General features: G+C 38.3%; 1 protein-coding gene across 2 annotated transcripts; it reads right to left on the reverse strand.

Moving 5' to 3' along the window:
• Positions 1-248: 248 nt before the first annotated feature.
• Positions 249-19432, reverse strand: LOC148408910 (uncharacterized). Of its 2 annotated transcripts, XM_088440828.1 has the most exons (5): positions 19176-19432; positions 13050-13148; positions 8526-10609; positions 7999-8301; positions 249-7281 (listed from the first exon to the last, which is right to left on the reverse strand). In XM_088440828.1, exons 3-5 carry the CDS (start codon positions 10591-10593, stop codon positions 7016-7018), a joined length of 2637 nt encoding a protein of 878 aa, XP_088296954.1. In that variant the 5' UTR covers positions 10594-10609; positions 13050-13148; positions 19176-19432; the 3' UTR covers positions 249-7015. The 2 variants fall into 2 exon arrangements, with proteins under 2 accessions (XP_088296954.1, XP_088296955.1); XM_088440829.1 differs by lacking the exon at positions 13050-13148.
• Positions 19433-21278: the final 1846 nt, after the last annotated feature.

The following is a 21278-nucleotide window of genomic DNA, read 5'->3' on the forward strand; positions in this document are numbered from 1 at the left end:
TTGTTCGTATCGACGTGCCTGCAGGGGCTTGATCTCACAGTTGTGAGTCCCAACTTGGTGTTACGCAATTCTACAGCAAGCAGATGTGGGCGACATGATGCTCAAAATTATCAATTACAATTGGCTGTCTGTATTGATGGCACAGTTCAATACTAGATGTTGGCTCATAGGACACGGTTGCTTAGGATGTTTAGATTTATTTTTGGTTTCAACTTGATCTTCCGCTTGAAAAAAAAAAGACAACTAGATGTATTTCGTTCTGATTTTATTATTAAAAGAGACAGTTTCAATGTGTTCACTAGAATTGAACATGAGCAATGTCCCTCCATCCATAATCCAGGTTTTGCACTGCACATAGGTAGGATCAAATTAGGACTATTTCATTCAATTAGGATCAACAAACGAAAGAAAGTCATCAGAGAAATCTTCAGTTGCGCCATTAACATTGGTGCCAGTTTAATAATAGCTGCTTTAAAACACTCACACATTTGAATGACACAAGTTTGTCAGTCACATACAATGCAGTAGAACAGCCGGTGTGCACAGAGTAGGCCGGCATGTTGCACAACTGTTTAGCCTGGATGCTAATTTGTCATTGTGCCAACCAACTGGTGAACAGAGATGCATTCGGACACAATTTCTTGCTTTCTATTTCGGAGCAATAACACAACTTTGATGCTAAAAATGATATTCAAAAGCCCGTTTCAGTAGAATTCCACCAATTTAGAATTCCTGGATGCATAGAAAATGAAAGCTAGATGAATGTTGAAAGTATAACTTGGACGTTTGCATATTATTTTGTGCTACATGATCAGTAATAGCGGCGTTTGTCATTTTTGGAGGCATGGAAGTGCAAGTATGGAGTAGCCATTTTGAGTAAACTATATTTGAACTTACAAAGTATTTAAATGCTTTAAGGTATTTGCAAGAAAGTTTAAATGTACTTGCAAACACATTCAAATGTATTCATAGGCTTTCATGTTTGAATGTAGTTGTAGGCTGAACCATAAAATATATGCGGACCTATGAAGGATATGCTACTTTTGAATGTGTTTGCAGTACTTTTAAGGTATTTGCAAATACATTCAAATGCACTTGTAGGCTAAATCGCCAAACCATTTTTTTTTTTTTTTTTCACCATAGAGCCATGGGATAGCATATCCTTTAAACGGTAGAAATGCTAAGTTTTTAGTATTAAACCTGCAAGTATGTTTGAACATATTTGTAGCAATTTTTATTGTGCATGTAGTGTAAAATCTTCATCGTTTTTTCATGTAATGCCACAGGATATGCTACCCAATATAAGATATGCTACCATGCAGCATTTTTTTAACAGTTTAGCATATAGCCTACTAATATGTTTGAGTGAGTATGCAAGTACTTTTAATGTATTTGCAAACATATTGCAACCAACATCCAAGCATGTTCAAATGTCTTTGTGGGCTAGATGCTTAAAAACATAACATTTTTTCCACCCATAATGCCAGAGAATCATATAAAACAAACACGTAGGCTGACATGTTTGAATGTACATTTTAGCATTTAGCCTCCAAATTCGCTTTTTCATGGCCGTAAGTACTTTTAACGTATTTGCAAATACATTAAAACCATCTCGCAAACATGTATGAACATATTTGTAGGCTAAATGCCAAAAATGTCAATTCTTTTCCCATTATGTCAAGAGATATGCTACCCCATGGCATAACGGGAATAAATGCCAAAGATTTGATCATTTAGCCAGAAAATTTTTTGAATGTGTTTGCAAATATGTATAAAGCTATTTTCAAATATATTTAAAATGTTTTTACAAATATATTACCATACTTTCAAACATACTTACAAATACCTTTTAAACATATTTCAGTCAAAAAATGTTACTCTACTGCATGTGAATTTTAATGTCTAAACTCTTTTCGCCAGAATCCGAACCCAAAGATATGTGGGTGAAATAACGAGTCTGTGGCTTGAGTCTTCATGTATGTTTTGAACAAGTCAATTTGAGAAAGGACATTTTCTTGTCTGGCATGACTGCTGTATACCCCAGTTGGTTTGGAAGATCTTAAGTTACTCTAGATGCTGTAACTAATTTTTCCAATACTTTGATCTAAAACAGAAATCTCAGTGCATCCAGACTCGTTCCATGCTCGAAAACTTGCCGCTACGAGGCTGCTTTATATATCTTTTTAATCCCAATGCAGGTTCAAATCTAGGGCGATTGTTCAATTCTCTTCTGTGATTGACTCGTGTCATTTTTTTTTTCTGTGCAAGATTAAGATCTGGCTCGTGGCAATCCGACCTTTTGCCTTTACTTACAATATGATAATTAAATGCTGAACCAACTCAAACGTCTGCTACATCAATGCATCCACAGTAAAGGGCGTGTGACGGCCTTTAGCAAATGTCCCCAAATTTCTCTTCTTTCTTTCTAACACCTTTTCAAGGAAGACACAAAAGACAGCGCGGCTGTGCAAGTAGTCACACCGAAATGAACTCACAGTTTTGAGGCAGCACACAGAGGCATGTCCTTTTCAAATCTGCACCTCTTTTGTGATAAATGTGACATACAAAGAAGTCGTAGCGATATAGCAGCATTGTATTAGTCACAGTGCACATTAAATAATTAGGTAAAAATCTCGTCTAAATAGAACGACCGCGTACTACAGTATGAAAAGAGAAACAGTCGGAAAGGAGGGGACATCACAGCTAGGAAAGATTACAGGCAATATAATTTTCAATAGCGGTGGGGGAGCATAAACATTAATATCAGACTTGAATATGGCAATCAAATTCCAAAATGAAGGTCATTTGTTTTCTTTTTTGCTCTTTCAATCTCATGTTGAGGGGGAAAAAAAACTGTGGCTGGAAATATGATGTTTGGTACAGAAAGTAACACATTGATTCAAGATAAAATGCAGGTAAAATGGGAAGTTACACCAAGTAAGCGATGCACCAGTTTACAATGTTCTCATACATATCAAAGACATATCTCGCAAATCTTTTCAGTTTTACAAATGCAAAAACGATCCGCTCGCACTTGCTTACGGTAGACTGCAGCCCAAAGAGAATATCTCTAGGTGGGTTTATAAAGCATGAAATTAAACAACTTCCTTTGACAGCCATTTGCATACAAAGGCTATTAAAAATCATGGTGTGATGATAATAGGCCCTCTTCTGTTGCTGTCTAAGCTGTTTGTTTTCTTAAGCTCTCTCCAAGTAAAATCAACACAAAATGTATGAAAGGAAATAGAAAAATATATGCAACTGATATAAAAGTGACATTATTAATAAAAAAATCATATAAAAATATTCCCCAGTCATCGTTTTGACACTTAAGAATCACATTATCCAAGGTGAGTGATAATGATTTTGAATGTCCAATAAAAATAATATAAAACTGCTGAAATTACATTTCAAGAATTTTGCTTTCACTAATAAAACTCATTAACTTAAGTTCCCGCAGAACTTAAGCAGAATAGTTTGATGAGATAAATGTGCCTTGCTTGACCATATGTTAACTCATTCAATTCCAAAGGTGTGTTATCATGTTTTTTCAGAATCCAGATATTCAATTTCAAGCACTTTGTTCGGTTGATGTGGCGTTGGCATGCTGAACTGTGATTGGCCGTTACGTGAACCCTGAGCAACCGACGTCATTTTCATTTGAAAACAAGTGGCAAAATGGCTGCCTCTGATGGATAAAAATGGGGGAATTTTGCTGGTTAATCCATTCACAAACACAATATTAATCCTAATGTTTCTAATCCAATACCAACATTAATCATTTCTTGTATTGATTTTTCAAGTGTTTGGCTAAAGGAGGGTCTAAAATGGCTAGTATTAAATTAATCAAGTAAAAAAGATATAAATAACTTTAGCTAATTTACCGTATTTTCCAGACTATAAGATGCAACACCAAAAATTGCGCAAAAGAACAAAAAAACAAATATACAGTATATATATTTTTGTCACGGATAAGCTGCACTGGACTATAAACCGCAGGTCATAACATCAGATGTATGCACGTATGTACAGTATATCAAATTTACATGTCACAAATGTTATACAAGCGCTTATTCAATTTAGACATAATTTTTATATTTTTCATAATAGATATTTAAAAATCTTTTTGACCATTGGTTCACATGTTTTCAATTCCATTTCATAGCTGTTCCTTAAATTGACACCTTGAACAGATACACACATTTGCTTGCTGGATGCAAGCAAAAAATAAAATAAAAAAAACCCTGCAATCATGAGAAAAAAGGTGCTGCTTATAGTCCGAAAAATACGGTAGTACTGAAGTAATCAATGACTTTATTGACCAGAAGTAATCGATTTCTTCAGTAAATAATCAATTACTTTAATACTTTAGTTTTACTTAAAGTAATGGTTTACTTTAGTACTTAATTCATTTAGTACCAGCCATTTTTAGAATTTACTTTCGTCAAACCAGTACCTGAGATTGATTATCTGGGCTCTTTAATTCGGTTATTTATTTAACCCCCCCATATAAGTCCGTCTTTGGGATTGAATGAGTTATGAAACTGCCACAATCGATTCAAGTAAAAATGTCTTCCTTCAATTTTGGGATAAAGTAAATGTGCAAAATAATTGTCATGCTTTATGAGGAGCTCAGAAAATATCAATTCTGCACCAAAGGCCGAGTATTACTAGAAAATGAGTTTACTATATAAATACTTCATGAACTTTAAACAGGAAGCTAGTACTGTATATATGGCAAACTCCTGCTGCTCAAAGCTGTGTACAGCTATAAACTTTACTTACTGCAAACGTTTAGATATCATAAAAAGACTAAATTTGTCACCTTAATGTGAAATTTGACAATGAAGACACTACAAGTACTGTATTTCATAAGCTCAAAAATGGACCCTATTAAGGCCTCCACCTTCACAGTTAAGAAGAAGAGTTCACAGTGAATCTTGGTACCTCCTCTAATCAAAACAAAGATGTTATCATAATACAGTGATGCATAGTCCCAAAGGGCCACAGTGAGGACAATAAGGCAGGAGAAGAGCAAAAATAATAATGGACATTGGCATCTCGGGAAAACTGAGTATTTGGTTTGAGGAGTGTCAGCGTGAGACACATGGAAGCTCCCTTGTCAATACATTGTAAACATTTCAAATGGCTCTTTTACTCTCTGCTATGCAATTTGATTAAAAAAAAAAACACACACACACACACTTTGGGGTTCAAATTGTCAGTATCCAGTGAGGATAAATTGAAACACACTTTGTCTAGTGCGTCTGGTGCCAGACCACAATCCACATAAAGTATTTACTGACCACATCAATACAAAAGCTGTATCAATTTTTACCTCATCTTAATGCAAAATTCATGGTACAACACTTGTATTAGCTCAACTAATATTGAGCAGGCGTACCTGATCGCTATATGCATTCCCCAATGAATTAACTTACCACCAAACTCAGTTATTTATGCTGTGGATGCACCACTGCTTGATGTGCTGTGGTTCATAATCAACCACACATCAGCAATACATCTAACGAAACCCCCTTCAAACATTGCATTTAAGAATGCTATTCTATAGGTTTAACCTGTATTTTGGCTGCCTCATACTTAAATGTTAGATCACAACTCAGATGAATGCGACTAATATCTGCACTAGGTGCATGAGGCCAATTAGGCAACATGAGTTACAGAATTGCTAAAGTGCATTGGAATATTGTGTATGTTGCTACATGTTGGAAAGTACTGTATTAGAAAAACAATGCAAGTTTGCATGCAAATATGGCTTCTGTTCTGCTGCACTTACATAATTTTCCTGGTGACCATAGCAGCGCCGGTTGCCCAAAATATACACCATGGGAATTTGGCTGTGTGAGGTGGGTATTTCCATGTTTTGGTTTAGCATGGACGGCAGTAAATTTCTTCTTAACCAGTCATGTCCCTTGTGTCTTATGTCCGGTCAAGGCTTTCTAAGACTAAAACATGAACATGCAGCGTTTGTGTGTGTGCGTATATACAGTGTTCCCTCGTTCCCTCATCTGTTACAGTCCTTTTGCATATTATATATATATATATGTGTGTGTGTGTATAAATACATATATATTTATACACACACACACACACACACACACACACACACACACACACAAATTATTGAACAGTTTACTGTTGTAAAATCAATTGCTACTGTTGCAGTCTCCGGAAAGGTGATGATTTGGGAAATGAGGATTTCGTCTGATCCCAGTGACATATTGCTTTATTACACTTAAAGTGCAGTAATGTGCCTTTTAACTCAGTGAGCATTAAATCCTGGGGAAGTTTTCAAAAACAGATCTGTTACTGGAGGTTGAGACTGTAAAATTCCCAGAATAAGGGATATTCATTGAATTTTACAGTCTGAAAAATATATTTTTGGACTATGATGCGCACTTAATATACATTAGTTATTTTCATGCCTTAAAAGACCCTGTGTACACTATATTTGGAAATTTCCCATTTTATATATATATATATATATATATATATATATATATATATATATATATATATATGTATAGTATATACTTCATGTTCCACTACAAACCACCTCCTATTTGTGCTGCGTTTCATGTTAGGATTAGTTGCTTTTTTTCAATGGCCCGCGAGGTGGTAATCATTTTGACAGTTGACCTTTTCCCACAATGCCATTTTGTCCATGTTAGCTTGCTATGGATGCCTGGAAAATAATGTAAACAGAGTCTTAACAGTGTTTTCTGGTTGTTCATGTAAATGATAGGGATAAATAGGAAGAGGCATCAAAGAACAAAAAGAAATTACAACAAAATGTTCCATTTATCTTGGCACATTATATATATAAACAGGGTACTGAATGATGATCGAGTTAAATAACTACTTACATGAGGTCATTTTATCAGTTCGTCTCATGTTTCACAGTATAAAAGTGCACCAACTGCTAAACATACCCCAATTATCCTTATGAAATAAGCTGTTCCTCAAAGCCGAATTCCATGCGCTCCGACCTTCCTCAAACTTGGGTCTCTACCCCATCGAGTTTAGGCATCAGGATGCGAGGAGTCACCCCGGAGTTGAGGTCTCTCTCAAATTCCAAAAGCTGCCCCATGAAATTTAGATTTGGAGACACCACAGGACGACGGCTGCGTACGTATTTGTAGGCGTCCGTCATTGTCATGAGGGTGTGTTTCATCAAGTAGGCGATGACGATGGTCGCAGAACGGGACACGCCGGCCTGGCAGTGCACCAACACACCCTGTCCACTTTGATATGCTTCCTCTGTGGATGAAGAACAAATAAGTTACCCGGGCTTGGTATGCTAAAGCCTCAAGCCGACTGAGAAGCAAATATTTAGGCGAGTGTAGTGTGTGTTTTGATCTCGTTGGGGTTCATCCGGAACCTGACATTTGGCGGACGATGTCAGGTCAGGTGGTTGCTCCATGTCCATCTTTACTGTTCTCGTTGCAAGGACGTTTTAAACATTTCCTTACGACATGCAGTACAGTAGCACTCTGGTGATGTCCAGCAAACCCAAACCAGATCAAAAGATTTGCTACCCTCACTGACACTCAGCAATCTTTGCTTAGTGGGCTGGGGGCTTGACTAACAAAAATTTACAGTATAACATCAGTCAGAGGACAAAGCCATGATGCAGGGCACCTCAAAAGTACTCAGGAAGGGGACTAGCATTGCTTTGAGTTAGCATTATTATTTTTTTTTGGTCTGCAGAACTGGAATCTTGAACCTCGGTTTCAAAGTCTAGGCCTTCCTTGCAGATTAGATATCGCCGCCAAACATTATGCTTTCTTATTGTGGTTGTTGTATACCATGGTGTAAGCAAAATGAAGACCTAGACGTATTTCTAATGCAGACTTTGACTTATGAGTGTACCAAATTAAAGCCCTTTCTGCTTTGTTTTATGAGACAAGTGTTTTCTGAGTATTTCATTTGATTTACAAGAAGAACAGTAGAATGAAATTCGTATAAACATCTCACCAATAAACTCAAAAACCTCCTCAAAGTACTGCCGAAGGTTTTGTTTGCTGTTGTCTGTGGCCGGCAGCCTTTTGTAGTGCAGTCCTGATTTGAGATGGTAGAGCGGAAGGTGTGTCGTCACGTTAACCACATAACCGATGTTGAGATGCAACAGCAGATCCAGGTCTTGCGCATCCCTTTCATTCCCAAGAAACAAGAATGGCAGGATGGCACTGACTACAGCATTCTCCGCATCAGGAGTCATCGCAGACTCATCAGACAGGGAGGCGGGCAGCGAAGAGGAGAGTGGCAGAGAAAGGTGCACTGTAAAAAGACAAGCTTTCATTTTGAGAGAATTCTATTGCTCAAAGGAGTCCCGCAAAAAATAAATTGAAATCACTCATTGATTTTTTTTATGAAACACAAAAATATGCCTCTAGACCGATAGTTACCTATGCAACGGTGGGTCTATGAGCCCCGGATGTTCGCCAGAGGTGATGTTTAAAGAAAGGAATAATATAAAAGTAGGTGAGCATTTCAACACTTACTTCTGCTCTTCTCCTCATTTTGCTCTCTGTTGAGTGAGTTCAGAGCCAAGTGAAGGGACTGGGCCGATGGTAGGGAATGTCCCCCGTCTCGGTCCCTCTGCCAGGGTTTGGGTTTGATGAGTGTGGTTGGAGCGGAAGGGGGAGGTGAAAAGGAAACTGGTGAAGGTGGAGAATCTGCGCGCGGTGAAGGTGAACCAGGATATGGCGTATCTCGATCGTGTTCAAGAGAGCCCGTCATTCTGACATTGTCTGCTTTATTAAGAAACCTCCTGAGCGAACTCCGTTGTTCGTCATATCCCGGTCCAGACCTGCAGCCCATAAAATCCAGAGAGGCCATCTTGTCCTGCTGCAGTCTTCGCCGACCAGCGTGATCTGTTAGCTGAGAGTGTCCGTATTCCTGGAGATTTTCACAGTCCAGGCGAACCAGCCCCGTTCTTTTGCTTTCATTTTGGATCTGCCTCGAACTAGTCTTTCCAACTCCTATTCCTATTCCGGCACAGTGATTCTCTTGGGCTGATGAATGGGTCATCTTTCTCGCCAGTTCTTCAGGCCAGATAGTTCTTACGCTGTAATCATCATCATCCGCTTGAAACATTGCGGCCGAATGAGGTGCTCCAAAGGTTCTTCCTGGGGGTTTCCCTCTGCGAGGGTTGTATGTTACTACAATGGGGTCACTGCTACAATAGCTGCAGGTGGAACTACCTGTGTGGGACGCTTTGGGATTGCAGCCCGTGACACAGCTTTGTATTGCCCGAAGAGGGGCAGAAGAGGATATTGGGGTACAAGGCAGGCATCCCCCAACCATTTTCTTCCGAAGAATAGCAGGGCTCTCAAAGTTTCCAGCCTCACTGGAGCAGGAGGCACAGTGGAGAGGTTTGAACAGGCTTGATCGGTGTTCAGACACAGTGCTGTTGGTTGAGGATGTGTTAGATGTGGAGGCGGTGGAGAGACACCCTCCCAAATTTCTCAGGCCCATTTCTTTGCCTCCTTTTTTTACTATGCCAACATTATGAGCGCAGGAAAATGAGGCGGAAGAGCTACCACCACCTCCTTGGTTGCTGCAAGCATGTCCTTTAGAGCCTCTGCATCGTAGCAACCTCCAGCAACCGCATCCGAAGGGGTGGGTGCAGTCGATGGTGCAAGTGTGGTCGGGACTTGGGAACCCTCCTGTGTGGGAAGTGCACGGGGACAGGGGAAGACCATGAAGGATATGAGGACGGTGATCTCTGTGGCGGGACAGGCGAGGCTGGCTACATTGTTGGAAGGAGACAGGGATGTGCGTGGGTTGAGGGGGAGAGGAGGATGAGGGATGGTTGGAGTTCAGGATGGCTGCATGGGGAACGGGGACGGAATTGTGGCGGTAGGGAAGACTGTGATGCACGGTGCCCAGCTTGGAACTCTTGTGATCCAGCAAAGGGAACTCAGAATCAGGTCTTTTCAGAAGAAAACTTGTGTTTTCTTTCTCTTTTCCATCCCTGGGGTTGTACTGTTGTGCCTGCGCAGGGACAAACTGCAGGACGGACGACGACAGCTGACTGTGACGGCTTCGTTGAGATTTGTGTTCACCTCCGCCGGACCGCTCAGCGCCGCCGATTCTTCTCTCGATCTGATCCGAATGTGAAGGGCCGCATTTCGTCCGTGAACTCTTTCCACTTCCACTACGACCGAGGGAGTTGCTAATTCCCGCTCGTCCGCCTTTGTCCAAAGTCAATCTGATATCAATAGTATGAGTGTGGGATGGCAGTCGTGGGCTGAGAGTCACAGTTCCATTGCTGTGGCAGTGACTTGGGACATTTCTGCAACCCGGCGGTGCAACGGAATGATCGCCCGACGTTTTCCATGCATGTGAAGGTCGGCGTTTGCATTCCAAAGTCAGAGATTTGCTGGTTGGTGAATAGAAATGAGGCTGAGAAAAATGAGGACGAGGAGCACGGGTGATTTGGCCATTGGAAGAGGCGGATATCTGAGAAGAGTGATGTGGGATGGCTTGTGGGGAAGCTTCACACAAGGCTATGTTTTTAGGCCGCTGGATGACCACGATGCGCTCGTCGAGAGGAAGAGGAGGCATCTGGGTTCATGGGAGGCTGCCCGGTAAAGAGGAAGAAAGAAGATGGCAGAATTTAGTGACAACATTACTGCAGTTAAGGAAATAGTAAAACCCTGGGTCAGACTTTAAATCTCATTTGTTTTGGGCAAAGACTGGGATCAGGAAGTGTGAAATTGCTAAATTGAAATAAAACATTTTTGACTGGCAAATTTGTTTGAACGTATCTGCAAATACGCAGAGCTGGGCAATCTGTCGCTGACTGAACGCTCACCTTTGCTGAGCGCTTGCGCATGTTTAGCCTTGAAGCCTTACAAAAAATGTAGCGACAGAAGCGGGTTTACGTCCATCGATCGGGGTTAGCACAGGCGGGTCCTCCTCAGTCCCTTAATTTTCACGAGGCTTTACATTATAAAGCACTCGCTGAAGGCGGGTCTTTCGTCAGCGATGCCGTGATTGGCTCTGCAAATATGTTCACAAATATGTCCAAGCGTACTTGCAAGTAAATTTGAACGAAGATGCAAGCAAATTTTGACATCTTTGCAAGTACGTTTGTATGCATTCATAGGCTAAATTGTATAAATATTTGGTATTTTTTACCCATAATACCATGGAATATTGACTTGCGCATATGCAAGTAAGAAAAATAAAGTTTTTTTGTTTTTTTTTTAGCATATCAATTCCACGGTCCCATATCATTGCCTTTTGCTTTTGCTGTTTCATTGTTAACACAGCAAGTCATTTTTCATGAAATCTAAAGTCAAAACCCAAAAGCATCAGAAAGGGCACATCACGGGAAACATTTTCGGTATGTTTTTCCACATTTTCATGAGTCACCTCTGGTGTCTGAGGTAAATGAAAACATACCAACAGATCAAACAATGTCACATCTCAGATTGAATAAGAAGTTGTCAAACACAACTTCATCATTGACTGCACAAATGGGATATAAAAATTACACCCACTGGTGCATGTTTGACCTTAACGGATAACATTGAAGCAAGACGCTACTGCCATTGCCAAATGCATTTAAATTTGCACATCTCGGTTTCCTCTTGCTTATACAGGGCCGCTTGCCAGACACTGAATGTTCATCTATATATCTAAGTTTGGCATCCCAGCAACAGAGGTTGCCATTATAATGAAAAATGAAATCAGGGAAGGGCAAGAGTATGTTAATCAGGATGGAAATTGGCTTCTTAAAAGCTTATTTACAAACATTGTGATGAACTTGCAACAGCCTTCATCCCTCAGAGGACTCATCAAGTCTGTGCAAGACACATTTGCTGACGTTCAGATAACGCCATGACTTATAAATACGTACGCCTAAACAAAATTGACTGCTGCTGTGTAGGACTTGAATGTATTTTAAATTATGCCTGATAGTCAAATTTAAACATGATTTGAAATCAGAGATGGATCAATCAGAGATGTACATTTGTCTCGGTATACAACAGACAATTCACCACACAAAACGATATTTCAACTTTTTCTCAACACAACACAGCACAAAGGATCACAGCTCATTAAAAGGCAACTTTGTACTTCTTTGAGCCATTTAATCACCGCAATCATCATCATTAACTTTGAATGACTTGTTGGTACACTGCACCACAAAAGAAAACCCACCCTGATGAACACACACACTGATGAATGGGGGAATCATCTGTAATGTTTAATGATTTCAGGACTCATTAATTCATGTCGTTTAAATATTTTATCTGCTTTTAATCACATAGGAAGTGGGGCCGGTTACAATGCAATTCAGATGGGTGCAAATTGTAGAGTAGGCTGATGTATAGTGCTCAAGCGAAGGAGTTTTACTTTAATTACTGAGGATGCTATTGGCTTACAAGTGCTAGTATTTTCAGTACTTGTACATAAGATTAGTGTGGCTAAAAAGCTTATACTTGTATTCAAAACCGTCTTTGTAGTCTGATGCTAATACACGGTTCGGACCTGGGTTAGGAATCACAAAATCGTGTCTTTCACGGATGATAAAACATATGTAAAATCTCTTAATTTACTCAAAAATTGATGTCTTGATCAAAAAATGAAAACAAAAAAAGATTTTGCTCAAGTAAATATTACAAGCTTAATAGAAAATGGTGGTTGAAAAGTATAATTAATCATGGAAAACCTAGCAATTAGAATTACTTGACAGCACTAGTATTAAAGAGCTAACCAATATGCATGGTTAACTACATTAAAAAAGGTTGTAAAAATGTACACAACATTTTCTTTCAGGTTGATGATTTTAACAGCATGTGTGTGCATGGGTCATTTTCAATTGAGTTTTTTCCCCCTTGGGCCACATTCATCATGAATCTCTCATGGAGTGGAAGACCCGGGGAAAGGAGAATAACGGAGAATAAACAGGGAGACAGATAGTATTGTAGAACACAGAACAGGGGAAAATAAACCCCAAGCAGCCTAGGATGCCCTCCATCCCAGCACGAAACAGATACCGAGAAGACAACCTGATCTTTGGCGTCCTCATGCTTACGTCCAAGCACACAGTCTGGCGATGGTGTCCTCATCTTTTGTTTTGTTTTATTTTTTTTCCTTTTCAGCTTAGCCTGTGGTAGAGGGGGTGGGGTGGGGGGGTTACATTGACCCAGATTTGTCATGGTGGAAGCCGCTATCTCTCTGATCACCACTCTCTCACACACTGTCACTGAAGGCCGGCTAGTGGCCTTTTCACTCCCTCATAGTTGTATATTCAGCAGACGGTCATAGTCACATAGACAAGCAGCACACCGAAAAAGGAAAAATGCAAGCATACTTTTTGTATCGGCGTTCATGTGACAGAGTGATTCAATTGAAGGTTCGGTTTCTCCGCTATCAATTGAAAAATCCGATTACTAGTGAACACGACTCAAAAACGTTCAACATTCTCTCAAATGTGTTGGTTTTATCTAAATAATGTGATGTATTAAACCAGGTTCAATAAAACTGAGTTTACTAATAATTTGTAGTGGCTTGGAACAGCATAGAATCAAATTTGTTGGAGCCGAACCACATATCTTAAATAAAATGCAAGGAAAACAGCAGCTAATCTCAAATATTTTTTTCTTTTGCGAACAAAACGATAAAACTGACAAATTTCCCAGTTTCTGTCTGTTAGAAAAAATTGTCGCAAGTAAAACAGGATTTATTTGCATTTAATTTCAGTGTAAGTTTTCTGAAACTAATCGTAAGATACCAGAATCAAATTGTGATATCAAAGATGGCTGACATTTGACAGCTTGCACTGAGGCTTTTCTGATGCATCATGACCTTAATTGAACAAATGTTTTGAAAAAGGCATCCATTTATATTACACGCCACCTCAAAACCCATGCAGAGTGGCAATGAAAAGTCTACACACCCCTTTTCAAACGCCAAGATTTTGTGATTGAAAAAAAATGAACTCATTTTACAGTATATATACTGTACTTTTTTTTATGACCGTGTCAATTAAAGCAGCATGTTGATGTTCGTATTTGCAAAGGCTCTTGAATAAATTCCATGTGTTCCTAATATTTTGGCTGTCATTACAACTACCGCAAAGATAGAAGGGAAAACCTCAACGCATCACCGCAGCGAGTGATTGTACTCCCTCGCCAGGTATGTTGCCCTCAAGAAAAAATATCACTCCCCTCTATGGTGCTCGAGTTCCTCACAAGAGTTTGAAGCTTACTTATTTATTCTATTTTATTGCTTTGGGCACAAGTGAAGGAAGTGCAGAACTACGGTGATTATCTCTGTGCACTGTAGTCATCTTTCACAGTGCAGATTTATTGTGGTGTCAAGTGGGCCTTCAAAAGATGGTGCAGTCTTTTGGGGAGAAGCTATTGAGGGAACTGATGCTTATCTGGCTGTAAATGATTAAAGACCATCTTTGTGTTTCTTCTGCCTGTGGGTAAAATACATTATAAGTACCTGAATTCATCCAGCTTGAAAACGAGAAAGCACAATGACTATAAATAGGAGAGTCCATAGATTTGTTCAATCAATACTGGAGGAAAATACAGTTGGATAGTGTGGAATATGTAGATAGTGTTTTTATGAAACATGAATGTTGATTTTAATCACAGTGCAGGCTTCTTGAGATGTTTGGAATGTCATCAATCATCTGCATGGTGATTATTGGTTAAAACGAGAAGTTTGAAAGGTCAAAACTAAGCGAGGCTGGAGCAGCTGTTGCAATGCAAAGCAAAAAACTGATTTGAACTTGCAGTACATTGATGGGCTTTGCAATGATTTCTTGCTAGGACAACTTTTGCGTGTGACTACTATAGTTTTGGAGGGTACTTGTACTTTCTAACAATGAAGTTAGTCTCAACAAGATAGTGGTTGCAATGCATCTGAGTAAGCGGGCATTAATACAACGACAACTAACTCCAGGAAGTGCAGTTAAGAGATTAAAACAGCAGCTGGATATTGACAATTCCTCATCATCTTAATCTTTTAAAAATCCTTCAGATTTGTTAGAGTAACTTAAAAACTGAATTTACTAATTGAAGGTGAGTTGGACTGGATATACAGTACTCGGTGACATCATTGCACTATATGGCACAATATGTTTTCTGTAATCTGTATTGTGTATCTGTACTTGTCTGTATTGTGTATCTGTATTGGTACACGCAGCATCCACTTCAACCTGATGAGCCTGGAAGGGGGCTCCTCCCACCTGTGGTCCCTTTTGAAGGTTTCTGATTTTTCCCAAATTAGGTTTTTGAGTTTTTCCTTCCCCTTCTGGGAGCTTTGAGCTGGGGATGCTGTTGTGTACCTATAACGAAAAGATGTCTCTGTACGACTTCTTTTTTCAAAAGAAGTCTCGACATGACGTCTTTTCACCTGTGAAACTCTTTGAGATTTCAGTGATTCAGGGCTATAGAAATACAATTTGATTTATTGATTGATTTATTAATTGTTAATCTTCTACACGTATTATTTATAAGACACACAAAAATATGTGCTTGCAGACATGGTCCAAGGCAGGTATCTTTTTGTAGTCAACTTACCTGAGCTGGTTGAGCCCTAAGTAGAATTCTGCAAGGGCACCGATGTTGCCTTTATATATTGTACGAAAGCGTGCATAGCTGCAAGTGAACTGGATAGATGAATATGTCCTGACAATGGCCAAAGGACAAAAAAATATGCGGCTGCATCCTGATTTATGAAACGATGGCACCTATTGCAGTATACGTGAACTTGTAATCAGCGTTTTAAAATTTCAAACATATAGAAGAATCACAGTAAGATTTCCCAGTGTAGCTAATGAGCAGTTTAGTACTTTAACAGGGTGATATCTCAGCATTAGGTCAGGTCTCGACCTGAACATTTAAAGAGTTGAACTGCCGTTTGCAACTGTAGCCTGATTCTTTGTTGAAGGGCAAAAGCAGCTCAAAGAAAATCGGTAAAAATGTAATATAAATGGTAATAAAAGCCTGCTCTGTTTGGCTGCTAGCCAAAGTGCATTTGGATCAGACATTGCATCCTAAATGTCTTTAACTCTTTGCTTCCCAGTATGTCAGAACCAATCACTATGCTCATCTTTACATTATTTCAGTTGAAAGCGGAAACAAAATGTTGAAATGCAATCAGTGCTGCTCAACATCTAGTGAGCTTGGCGCAATGGCTGCACATAATCTGCATCAAGTGCAGCCTTGATTATGCTAATGTTGACATGTTGAGGATCTCGAAGAGCACATCAGAAAGGCACCGAGTGGCTTGAGCAGTGAAATGGGAACCAGTCTGCAGCCTCAGAGGTGTGGCTAATGCATTACCAGTCACTTTTAATTATGGCCACAATTAATCATGCCTTTGACGTGAAATGCGAAGGCCACGATAATCGTGCAAGGGTGGTTGGTATTTTTTCAAATTGGAGTAGGCTGCATATTGAAGACATTTCCATATTTATTTCTTTACTTTATGCAATTGCAACGGCGTCGGCTATAAAATGATTGGCACTAATGTTCCAGGCCAGTTTCTGAATGTGTTATGATAATCAGCCTTGTTCTGCTGCTTCATCAGCGCTCATGCTCCACAACAAGCCACTGCAAGCAAGTCAGAATAATTACATCAGCTAATCGCCACACTCAGCAGACAATGCGATGGAGTGACAAAACACAATGATCAAATCTCGCTCTCGCATCATCTGCATAATCATCATAGACACAACTATCGAATAACCAACTGATTATTGTTATTATTATTACTATGGCAGCACATAGTGTTAGGAGTCCTAGGTGTGCAACGTCTTTTGCCATAAAGCAGGTGTGACAGGGTCCAATTCAAATACAACCCTCGTGTGGACAAGTTGCATTAAATATTGGTAGAAAGGATGCAGATTATTGTGACTAGATTTAGTCATATTATCGGCAGCAGTGGTAGAACCATTTGGCTTTTAAAAGAATTAGTTTAAACTCAACTGTGACCTGAGGGTACTTAAATATATCCCTTGGATGTCTGACACATTAGAGGCAAAACATTATTCTTAGCACCTCTGTTTTTAGATGCTTGACATGCAAGAAAAAATTAAAACATCAAGACATTGCACATATGGGAAGGTAAATGAAACAAAATGTATGACTTGGTGTCTGTAGTCTATGCTGATCAATTCCTATTATAATCTAAACCGGAAAAGGGTGACATTTTGCTTCCACGAAAGTTATGATTCATCTAATCCATGTGCATGTTCATAAGAAGAATCAAAAAGAGTTGCCTGATATAGATGACTAAGAATAGTGACAGAAGAAAAGCTCCTTAGAAAATAAATGTTGGAATTTGGGTCCTCTGACAGATAAAGGGGAAAAAAAAAAAAAAAAAAAAAACGAAGCCCAGAGTATGCTTTGAAGAATGATCTCTTCTAGGGATAGGCTTCTAAGGTTTTGCTGCCATGGCTAGTTATTAAGTATTACTGTAATGGCTTGACATTTTAAGTCATAATAGAATGCCAAAAATGTGCTGTGGTCTGATGAGTCCGCATTTCTTTTTTTTTTTTTTTTTTTTAATATATTTTGGACATCGTGTCCATGGGGCTTCAAAAGAAAAGGCAATAATAGTAATAAAATGAAAATAGAATAATATATGAAACTAATAGAACATAAAATAATATAAATCTAAATTCATAAAAATAAAAAGATATAAATCATACTAATAATACTTGAAAAATACTGTGCATTAAAACATGGTATAGAGAAAAACAAGTAAAAGAAATGATGATAAGCATAAAATCACTTATAGACAAAACAATTGAATGAAAAAAAACATGTATATATAATAAACAAAAACATCAGAATAACTATACTGTATATAAGTAAAAAAGCATACATCATAAAGAAAAAAAACATGATAAACTCAATTTATAAAAAAACATACTGTAAATAAAGTCAATATATACAGTATAAATAATGAACAAAAACATGTATTATATAATAAAAAATAAACCTCTACTTTGGCTATTTCATTTATTGCGGATAATTAACCCCCACGATAAAAGAGGCAACACTGTGTACTGTTTTTATGTGACATTGACGTCCATTTTAATTAGGTAATACAAACGGAATATGGGCACACTTTGTACTGAGATACCACTTTGTAGTAGAACTGAATTGAATGGTCATGTTTTTAATTCTTAATTGCACCAAAAATATTTTAATGGACAACCACTACTGTGTTCACTCTAACATTTACACTAGTAAACACTTGTGTCCAAACATGCATGCTTTTGAAAGCGGAAGAAAACAATGCTCACAGGAAGGATTGCGGAGATTTGAACCCTGAACCTCAGAACCGCAAGGCAGATGTTCTTACCACTTGAACCCACCATTCTACAATGATTAATCTTTTCAGTAGATGCCAAATTTATTATTTGGCAGTAATGTAATTAAGTCATTCACTGCCAACATTTAACTTGTTGACTGCCAATGACGACTGTAGACGTTAAAGATCATTTTTACTGGGCTAACAGAGAATGATTTAATTATTCTATGGCTACATCGCTGGCAAATATCAAAGATTAAATGACTTATTTTCAAGTAAATACATTTATTTTGGGGAAAACATTTAACTCATTCACTGCCAATGACTGCGATCAAAACTCATTTTTAGTGGGCTGGCAGTAAATGAGTTAAAAGCTCTATGAGATGTAAATTGCCTGTCTAAAGAGCTTGATATCAACAAAATAATTTGATCCCCTTGTAGTATCTCATTAGCATGACAACAACCCGTGTCAGTCAAGAAACTACAAAAGTGTACATTTCCTTTTTACACATCCGCTAGGTGTCCCACTACCCATTTTACTGGATTAATCACAAGCTTCCAGTGTTCAAACCTTTAACTATGTTGACAAAAAACCTTGAGGCCATGCAATAAAGAATTTATTCAAGCAATCATTACAATGAATTAAAAATAAAACGGCAGAAAGATTCCTGGCATTCTCCTGTTAAGGATGATATCTAAATGTAGCACGCATGCAACGTTGGCAAAAAATACATGTGAAGCACACAAAGCCCCCCCCCAGATGTCACATAGCAGACCAACACTTGGCACACGCCGCCTTCATGGCCGATCGAACCGCACGTTAGCGTTTCGACAAAAGGCAACGACTTACTTACATCAAGAGAGGCAATCCCGGAGCGTGGCCGTCATTTATATGCAGCGTCACCACTCATCTTCATGCCTGTGCTGGTACCGATGGATCTGGTCTGATCCAGATGTGTGTGGCACCGAGGCTGTCCGCGCGCTCGCCTGGTCATGGGGCTTCAAAAATCAGAGACTTCAAGAAATCAAAATCGATGTAGTCTGCATGAGCAGGGGTGAAAAATCGGCATGTGGAGCGCTTGCTCGGCCAAGTGAGTGTGTGTCAAAGTGAGCTGCGGCGCGTGCGTGCGTGTGTGTGTGTGTGTGTGTGTGTGTGTGTGCCGGGAGGTGGGCTCTATTGTCTCTTCTGTGCATGACATCATCTCAGGCCAATGGGAGAAGGCACGAGATCAAGAAAAGCCGCGGGCGTGCATAATGTTGTAAAACTAAAGAGCAGAGTGAGGATAACTGTTTTCAAATGTAGGGTGAAATCTAAGGGTAGAAAGTCATGAAGAGGAAGATCTTGATAGATAAAAATTGCATGAGTATACCTAAAAGTGTATCCTTTTTAATATTAACTAAAGAAAAAAGCAAACAAAGCATCTTTCAACAAACGTTAATTTTACATTTTGTACAGGCTTCGTACAGGTTAGTTTCAAAGAAAAAAATAGCTTAAAGTGTATGAAACAAAAACATGATAACAATCCTTATTCAAACTAGAAACATTGTGAACAACTGAACAATTTGATGCTGAAAAAATGTCAAATCAATAAGTACTAATAAAAGTAAATTGATATGGAACATTAGCGCGTTAGCACAAATATCTTCATCAAAGTAGCAATATGGGACCAAGCAACTCCCTTCATCACTAATCATTTTTAACCTCCAACCTTTGATATAGTGACACAAAAAATGAATCTTCTTGAAAAAAAACCTCAACCTTATAATGTCTTTAAGGCATCCATGTTTTTTAATCATATGAAAAAAAGCACAAGCAGATTTGTCTCCTTAATTCAAGCGGCATCAGCTGCAGCCAGTCAACAATGATTGAGGCAACTGCCTGTGACTGACTGCTTGGCTATTGAACTGAGCTGTCACTATTACTGACATAAATCACAATGCACTTTTGCAGCAGACAGGCTATGTATTCTTACTGAAAAAACATTTTGTGTCATTTAGTGAGCTTTTTTGCTTTTGACTAACATTTAAATGTAGCAAAATATTTTGCATTTGCAATTAGAACTATTGCAAAAATAGTGATTGGTGCATGCAATATATATATATATATATATATATATATATATATATATATATATATATATATATATATATATATATATATATATATATATATATATGATGCAAATATTGCATATAATTGCAAATGTATTGCACTTAAAAGTGAAACACTACTGAACTCGATGCTTAAACGATGATGTTGTTGTGCTCCACTAGAGGGGACACAAGTAGCACTTTAGAATAAACTACAATAAACTCTGCAGTAGGATTGTAATGCAGTGTGCTGTCATTGTAATTCATATAATAAATAGCAGTCAATGGTTACATATATTTGATTTCAATGGGCTATGTAAACAAATTCAGAGTAATTTCTCTTTTTCCTCAGCAAACCATAACCTTCTATTATGGGAAATATTTGTTTAAAAAAATGTCATCCCATAATTTAGTGATTTGTGATATTTCATATATTAGTTTTTCTTGGTCACCAAGAGGGGTTCAAACAACTGTACTTAGTAAGTGTTCAGTTTTCAAACCCACAAAAATAATAGCCCTATTGATCAGCATACTATATGGTTGTGCATAAATAAAATTGCAAATTAAAATCATCATCTGATAGAAGATGAAGTGGTTACATTTTTATTTATCTATAGTGATATGCATCCTAATTACTCAAAAAGTCACTTGGCGTTAAATTATATAAATATAAATGTATATAAATATATAAAAATATACATTTATATACATATTTCATATATAAATATAAAATAAAAATAAAAATAAATGTACAAAAAATATATCACCCAATGTCCTATCCCTCAAAATAATAAGGAAAGATATAATTCATTTTAAGAATTTGATATGAGGCGATATTAATGTGTCTATTCTTACACCTTTATTTA

Source organism: Hippichthys cyanospilos, chromosome 18, assembly GCF_059441005.1.
Source record: "Hippichthys cyanospilos isolate Australia breed blue-spotted pipefish chromosome 18, RoL_Hcya_1.0, whole genome shotgun sequence".
Classification (NCBI taxonomy): domain Eukaryota; kingdom Metazoa; phylum Chordata; class Actinopteri; order Syngnathiformes; family Syngnathidae; genus Hippichthys; species Hippichthys cyanospilos.